Source organism: Cavia porcellus, unplaced genomic scaffold (assembly GCF_034190915.1).
Source record: "Cavia porcellus strain 051 isolate PalLab524CR breed Dunkin Hartley unplaced genomic scaffold, mCavPor4.1 scaffold_1, whole genome shotgun sequence".
NCBI classification, from domain to species: Eukaryota; Metazoa; Chordata; class Mammalia; order Rodentia; family Caviidae; genus Cavia; species Cavia porcellus.
In genome coordinates, this window is record NW_026947484.1 from 71,413,237 (window position 1) to 71,421,929 (window position 8,693).

Here is an 8,693-nt window from a genome sequence, read left to right on the forward strand (position 1 = left end):
TGCTATAATGGAAAAAAAATTGAGAGGGGTATTTTCTTTAACTTACCCCAGCCTTTTGGAGTAACTTAGCCAGATTATTTTATGGATGTTTCATTTATTTATATAATATAAGTATTATGGGGTATTTTCTAGGTACTTCACACAATGTTATGTGCAAAGGAAATAAAAGACAAATTTCTGCTTTAAGGTTTAATTTCTTAAGATAATGTTTATTTAATATCCATCCAAATATTTAATTCTTATTTCAGAGTCTTATTCTGCAATTAAGAGATATCTGAAGGTCATAATTTAGAAGCATATATTAAATTTTGAGGAACATCTCTTTCAATTTTGGCCTAGCTTATATGTTTAATTTTTATACTTTAAGTTTGAAAATCTAAGTTTCAGGGCTGCAACAGCCTAAGATTACTTTTCTTATCATTTCTATTCCAGTTTTTAAAAACTTAGACACTGACGAGTATCCATGCTGAGAGCTCTAGAATTCTCTTCCTGGCCATGAAGAGAGTCGTTATTTAGTTAGTGTTTACTTTAAGTTGCACCCTATTTTGCTTGTCTAACAATCCAGTCCAAGCTGGTCTTGAACTGTGAAACTCTTTCCTTAGCTTCCTGAGTGTCAGTGTTAATAATATTAGCATATCTGCCCACAGCACTGTACTATAGCACTGACCATGACAGAGCCGAGCAGCAGGCTTATCTCACAGTCTGAAGAATGGTTCTCAACCTAGGCTCTCTATTAATAGAGTACTCTCCACTCCAAAATCAAAATTCCAAAATGCTTTACAATGCAAGACCATGATACTCAAAAGTTTTGGTGTCACGGGAAAGCAGGGTACTAACTCAGTGAGGAACTGGCCTCTCACTTTTTTGGAACTTGATTCTTGTTGTCTTCTAAATACCAAGCAGCCATTAGGTTAGCGATGATGGCTGAGTATTATTGTTTTAGAATATATACTGATAAGAATATGTCCGCTTTGTTCTAATAGTGCAGAAATTTCTGATGGGATTCCATGCCCCTCAGTGGGGTGATGTCCTAACAAGTTTCTTTAACAAGCATTCATCCAAAATGTGCAGAAAATAATCTTGATCTTTTGACTCCACAATGCAAAGGAAACTAGTTTAGTATAACTTAACAGAAGATTGAGAAATAGGCACTTAGACAAAAGTTCAAATTGCTACCTAGCCTCTCTAAGTCTAGTATAACTGGTATTTTACCAATAATTTCAAAGTAGGGATCTAATTCTTCCATTTAAAGGGCAATTAAAGCACAGAAAAGTCTACTTTTAAAAGTGGAAATTTATTTACAGAATGATTCCCTTCGTAAGAGATATGTGGAAAAGAATCTTGTGGCCTAGGGAAAATGTAGAACTCTGAGAACTGGGATAGTAAGGGTTTTAATGGAAATATCTGAATGTTATTTCAAAATCAAAGCAAACTCTTTCAGTACAGTACAGTTTATCTGGTGGTTACTCTGTTGTCTACATATTAAAGTATCATGAAAAGAGGGAAAAGTTTAAAAATGTAATTTTTTATGCTTTTATTTATTTTTGCCTTTGGTGTGTAATTAGAATCATGTGGGTAATTATATTTTGCTGTTAATTTTGGCCTCCAAGAAATATTAAACTAAACAAATTGTTCATAGCCTGTAAAAATACATTCTAACTTCTCCTCCTTCTCTTTCTTTCTATCATTTTTTCGTTAATTCTATTCACATCTCTGTAATTATATTTCTTCATGTAAATATCTTTGAATACTTTATGAAATCTGATAGATGAATTTAAAATTTCAACTCCTACCAAGGCCTCTATTTAAGCAATTTACTGAACCAAGTTATGAAAAAAAATGAACTGATTGATATAAATTACATGATAAGTTCATCCATTTTGAGAGAATTAAAAATCTTATTAAATGTAGGCAATAAAGAACACTCAGACAATAAATTCCAGTCTCTAGCAAACCATACTCTTTTTTTTTTTAGGGCATATGGCTCTTCTACCAATTCTTAGAGCCATGATGTAATGACTATTCACATACATGTTTTATTTATGTATTTAAGTAGTATATTTATATCTTCATACCTTTCTGCATTCTAATTTATCTTGCTTCTTTAAAAGAAATCTCAATATATTACATGAAAATCAATGAAGTTCTTAAAAAGTTTTCTAAATTTCTAAAATTTCAAATTTCTGAGTTACTTTGTAGGTTAAGTATTACCTGTCATGTACATCATTTCTTTCTTTCTTTCCTTTTTAGGGTAAATTGCTATAGTGTGGTATCTGCTCAGTGCCCCTTTGGTGGATTCAAAATGTCTGGAAATGGAAGAGAACTGTAAGAAAAATGTTCTGTTATATAAATTTTTATCTTGGTAAAAGTGGTTATCTCTCCTAGGGAATTGATTCATGTTCACTATCATAGATAAAATGTACCTTTGTTCTTTCTTGGATATTCATGCCACCAATTCATTTATAAGATGTTGCATTAATCCATAATGCAGAACTACAAAAGCAGAAGATAAATAAAATTTACTAAGCTTCTACTGTTAAAAGGGGTCATACTAAGTGCTTTACATTGGTGATCAGATTTTTGTATTCTTTTAGAATTGCAAATTGGATATATATATTAATGTAATTCATTTGGGAAAATTTCCAGTAAAGAGAAACTAAATTGGTGATTATAAGATATGTAAGGAACACTTTAATTATTTGAATATATCTTTGAAATAAATTAGATGCCTTATACTAAAAGATTTAGCATTAAGATGAGTGATTCTCATTTGCCAAAATATTAATGATATAGTATCTAAAATTTTAAATTATCTGGTTGGCACTAAAATATAAACCTAGAAAGAAATTTGAGTAAGGAAAACATGTTTTATAGTTGTGACTCAATTGAAAATATACATATAATTGAATTTATGGATACATGGTTCCTTTTGAAACCAAGATATATAGAATTGTTAATATACACATACTATGTACACACAGCAGTATGGCACTGTGATTAATTTTTCAAAAAATATTTTTAAAAAAATATTTTTGCATTTAGGAATAAATAAAATTTCATTAAGACAAAGATGATGCATCATACACAAAGTTTTTACAGTCAAACATACCAAAAGCTTCCCAGTTTGTTAACAGCAAGTAAAGTGGGTCAGCTATAAACACTACAAGCATATTAAAAACCCCATAAGCTTTGCCATTTGTCTTAATTAGCAAAATTACAATGAAATAACTATCTTTTCAGAAACAGAAATGGAGGAATGACATAATGACCTGTCTATTTTCACAACACACATAGTTTACATTCTTGTGCGGACATGGCCCTGGGCAGCCCAGACACATGGCACTCTGTGCCATCTTCTATATAACGGTGGTGGCAGGAGGAATATGTAAAAAAAAAATATACAGACTAGAAAATGCCCTCACAGAACTAATTGGGCAGCAGCAGACTGGAGTTCATACCTTGTGAAGTCCAAGATGTGATTAAAGTGCAGAGCAAAGCACTGGACAGAAAAATCTGAGCATCACTGACTCCACAGTTACTCACACTCTCCTAATTTTCAACTACAGAACAAGCTCAAGCTTTAAGAGTGTAGGGAAGAAGCAGGTCTTTGAGATTCCTTCCACATTTGAAATTCTACAATTCTAACTCCAATGAGAGCACAGGGGATAAAAATTTAATAATTGATAAAGTAAGAGAAAGCTTCACAGAAAAGGCGAGCCCTCATCTGCATTACAAAGCTAGTGTGAGAGGCCAGCAAATGAGGAAGAGGGTTTTCTTTGAAAGGGACATTACATGCGACACGTCAGGGGGAATGTGGTCACTTGCTTGGGTTTCTGGGAATGGGACAAATGATTTTAAAGAGAAATAGGATAGAGATTAAGATACTCTGAACCCAAGAAAGTTGGCTTGGATCTTACTAGTGGAGAGATGAAAAGCCATGGCTATCTTTAGAATGTGGTTGAGTCCATAGATAGTGGTCAGTGATAAGTGGACAGACCCCAGAGCAACTGGAATAGAAGCCTGAGTGGCCTGCACGGAGTCCTGACTCCATCACTGGCCCGCCATGGGGCTGGTTCAGGTTGTTCAACACCTGAGCCTCATTACTTCTATTTAAAGAGATGTTAACAGCCTTTTTTAAGATTATGTGAGAGGTGGGCTGGGGATATAGCTCAGTGGCACAGTGCCTGCCTGGCACGAGCAAGGTCCTGAGTTTGATTCCCAGTACCAAAAAACAAACCAAAAAAAGACTATGTGAGAGTTAAATGATGTTCAATCACTGGTCTTATAACTGCCCCAAAATAAGAACTCTAAAGCTGATCTTGTTTCTTCTCTTTATAATGTTCATTGTTGCATAATTCTTTGACAATCAATTACATTGCACACAAGAAGCTAATAGAGAGATCAGTTATTATTTCAGGCCTGCTGATTTACTGCTGATCCAGCAACAAACATATTTCTCTGGGAAAGTTGATAGAATAATCAAAGTGAATGAAATAACAGGAGGCAAAATATGTCAATTGTTGAGTACCATTTGGTAAAATTTTAGTAAGTTTGAAGCATAAGGAAATCAAATGAGAAAAGGATTGAAAACAGGAATCAACCAGCCATAATTTCCTTAATACCCATGACACTGTATAGATAATTTTTCCTTCAAAAATTTCAGCTAAGAATATCACTATTAACATATATATATATATATATATATAATAAATTTGGTGAACCTAATAATAATAATAAACAAGTTACATGCTGCAGGATGTCTACAGGGACTCACTGAAGCAATCATCTCAAATGACCCCAATTTTCAAATTGTAATTTGTCCTTAAAGGTAGGAAAAAAAGCAATATTGGTTGGGGTCAGAGATTTAGCTCAGCAGCATGAGCGCCTGCCTGGCAAGTGCATGGTCGTGAATTACATCCTCAGTACCAAAAAATAAAATAATAATGATAATAAAAAAAAATCAATATTGGCCAATTGGGGGCAGAGCACTTAAAAGCCACCTCAATATGTTTGATGATAATACTGAATAACAAAATTCAGTTTTTGAAACTCTGATCCTTGGCTTTGCACTGGGATGGAGTCAGTGGTAGGAATCCCTCCCTTTAGGTGACTGCACTCATTCTCACAAGGGTTAACATGGATAACTTGAGACTTGATTGGTAGGACATTCACATTTAATTGATTCTCAGTATCCCCACAAGGTAGTTTTTGTTACTTTCAAAAAGGGGAACAAGAGGATGCTGGCAAACGGGCTTATAGCAAGAGCTCAAATAAAAATCTTCTGTCTATTGGCCAGGTCAGCTCAGCCAGAATCTCCTCTGTGCCTGCTTACCTAGCACAAAATCATTCCAAAGCACAGAATGAAAAACAGACATGACTGCTCACCAAGGCTGTTTTCTTTTGGTGTGGACCGTGGGAAAAAAGCCTGAACACTGTGTGAGCAGGTAGCAGAAATGTAGCGTGAGAACTCATTCACTCCAGACCTACTGCCTCAGAATCAGCATTGGAATGAAATCCTCAGTGATTTGTGAATTGAGGATTTTAGAAGCACAGAACTAGCAAGATAAAGAGAAATGCAAGCAGATTTTTGTTTGTTTGTTTGTTTTCCTATGGAGGATATAATATATGCTTGAGAATCTTAAGGAAGAGGACCTATTTCAACCTGAGCATGACAACAATCACACTTACTACTCTCCTGAGAGTTTCAAGTGCCTTTGTAAGCCCAAATACAAGAAAAGCCTACTGGCAAAAATCATGGGTTTGTTTATCTGCTTTTGGGAGATAAAATACTTCCTAAAATGTTATCATATAATGGGTTTCAGACAGCTGTAAGTAAACCTTTTAATTACTTTGGAGAACACACTCATTGTAGCTTTCAAAAGATATTTTCAGAATATCACCCAAAAAATGATCTTTAAGGGGACCAGGTTTCTCAGAAGAAAAGATGTATTCTATACCTGTCTATATCACAGGAAGGGGAAAAGAAAGAATAAAGATTTGACTCCTCTTTTAATCTATAAGTGCCTAAGTGTTGGGATTTTAAGCACAGTCTCCCTACATGTAATTTAGTTTTCTCATCAAAACAGTATAGAAAATTGGCGAGCTCAATCCTTCTCCTAACCCTTCAAAAAAGGGTTAATCGTAGTTTCCAAAAGGGCTAGGAGACACAGACCTGAGAACAAGAGTCCATGGTAGGAACAGATTGGTTCATGTTTATTTCCAGTCACTTGTGGGGAACTTAGTATCTGCAAATGGCAGAGAATCTGTCACAAACCCACATTTAGGTAAATTTCTTCCTTCTTAAAAAGTATATAAATTATCAAAAAGGAAATAAAATTCTAGTGATCAAGTTCAGGCTTTTATTTTTCCAAGATCTAACAATGTTTTAAAATTACAGCTGCAAAAAGATTAGGATACCTCAGAATGACCATGGCAGTATTTTCTGCCTTCACCAACTCTGTGCCAACAGCAGAGGGTACCTAACAGTTCTACTTCAGTTTACAGTTTTGTGCTACAACCCTTGAGTGACTGTAGGATGCTACTTCTCTTTTTGTGACCCACCTGTCTTATTTAAGTACAAATGATATTAAGCATGATAATCTTATTGAGTTGAATTGTCTTTTGAGAAGATGAAGCTTGTTTATTCAAGTAGAATAATGTAAAAACATTCCGTTTCTATCAAAATCAATTAAAGGCATGTAAGGAAAGAGTGAATATGTTTCAAAAGAAGTTTATGCATGTTCGGTGATTGTCAGCTAGCTTCTGTTTATGTGAAAAAGATTTTATTGTCTCTAGATAGATAAACGAGCGTATTTGTACTAATCGGGGATTGTTATGTTTGCAGTATAGTGTTCAAAAGTGTTTATGAGTGCTTTTTTCTTCTCTCTCTAGGGGAGAATATGGTCTCCATGAATACACAGAGGTCAAAACTGTCATAATGAAAATCTCTCAGAAGAACTCATAATCCACAAGAATGGGGAGAGGATTCTTCAATCACTTAGCATCTCCTATAGTCACCAGTTTAGTGGAATTTAAATATGAATTTTTTTCAGAATTTTTTAAACATACACTAATTGTAGTAGTCTTAATACTGAACATCAGCTTGTAGCTTCTTGTAAACGAATCGTTTGGCTTTTTACATGTGACCCCCAAATCCTATCCTGTATGAAATGGATAGAATTGGATGTGAGATCTCTCTAGTTTTGTCACAACTGTGTGCTTTTCTTTATTCTGAGGATAATCATTTTATAGTACAGGCCCAGTAGTCATTTAGCCTTTTTCCCTTAATGATTCTTTGAAGTACTTCCTGTTCGTGTTAACTGCTGAATAAAGTGCTCTGTTTCCAGCACTTACGACGTCCACGGAGCGCCTTGAAATGTTTCCTGGAATGCCATGTCCGCTTGTCAAATGAAATTCTTAACTGTACGCTGACTACGCAGCTGAATAAAACCCTTGCATGAATCGTATTCAATTTGAATTACTCAATTTGAAATATTTAGTTATAAGTTTGTGCTATGGTGATTGAGAAGTCTTAAATTGGCATAAGGATGCACAAAAAATTAAAATCTACTCATTCACAAGGGTGGAGGCACATATTTCACTTTCCAGAGGAATCTTTGAAACCATATCATTTCTGGAGATCGCTGGGATTAGTCCTTCATAAGTATTTGCTGAGTTCCTAACAAGAGGTGTAGTACAAAACAGGTGAAGAGTAAGGGGCCGTGTCTCCAGGTGTTACAGTTTAGAAGCAAACGAAGACAGATCCCTGCAATCCCCCCAAAGTGGGTTTAAAATAAACAGGATTCTAAAAACCTTAAGAGTTGATAATGTGCCAAAGAAATAGTGAAGAAGTCTAACTGAAGGTCGTGAAGATTAATCATAACTGAATGTGAGGGTTAATGAGGAGAAAATGTGTAATAGTTCACGCAGCACGGTCTCTCAGGACATGTTTCCCTTGAAAGCAAGTGATGACGTCCTGTACAAGGTGGTCTCTTCCCAGACTTTCACATGGCACATAAGCAGGGTGGGGTGGATTCTGAGACTTTCTACAACCTGTTTGGTTTTATTTTAATGGATATTTTTTCCAAATATATTTTAGTAGAGAGGTTATCTCTCTACCCCTCTGTCTAGTCTAATACTATATTAAGAAATCCACGCTGGAAGTTGCAAATTTTGCAAAAGGCAGCACTTTGTGTACTAGTGAGAGATCTGAAGATTAAAACAGAACAGCTGGAAAAATGCCTCTGTGAAACAGTTAATTACATCCTTACAAGCCAGGGCCTTCTTTTTCTTCTGTGGAGCCCCTTTGGAGGAAGTGACTTTGGCCCATGTAAAACTGAGAGAATATCTAAAAATATTCTTAGTTCAATACCATAAAATTGAAACTTAATGACCTTTAGGATAACTTTGCTTCCCAGATTGAGATTTTATATGAATAGCATAGTTCATCATTTTAGATTGACAGATACTCTGGTAACTCCGATAACTGTGATAATTATAACAACATAAGAATAAGTGAAAGTTATCAGCTTCTTAGTTTAAGAGTTTCTCCAACTTGGATAGTTTGGCAAATAAGTAACTGGACTACCTTGTGAGAACTAGGGCACAATAACCATTTTGAGAATTGGAGAAGCCTCAATCTTGGGGAAAACTGAAAGTTCTCTGGATATTGAGAAGAAAAAAATAACCAAACA

The 8,693-nt window shown here is 35.0% G+C and overlaps 1 protein-coding gene across 2 annotated transcripts in view; it reads left to right on the forward strand.

Moving 5' to 3' along the window:
* Positions 1–7,466, forward strand: part of LOC100728538 (aldehyde dehydrogenase 1A1) — a 78,806-nt gene extending 71,340 nt beyond the window's left edge. For both annotated transcript variants that reach the window (XM_023566061.2, XM_003472218.5), the window contains 2 exons: positions 2,251–2,325; positions 6,892–7,466. In XM_023566061.2, the coding sequence (XP_023421829.1) occupies positions 2,251–2,325; positions 6,892–6,964 (148 nt within the window). In that variant the 3' untranslated portion in view covers positions 6,965–7,466. The remainder of the gene's footprint in view (positions 1–2,250; positions 2,326–6,891) is intronic.
* Positions 7,467–8,693: the final 1,227 nt, after the last annotated feature.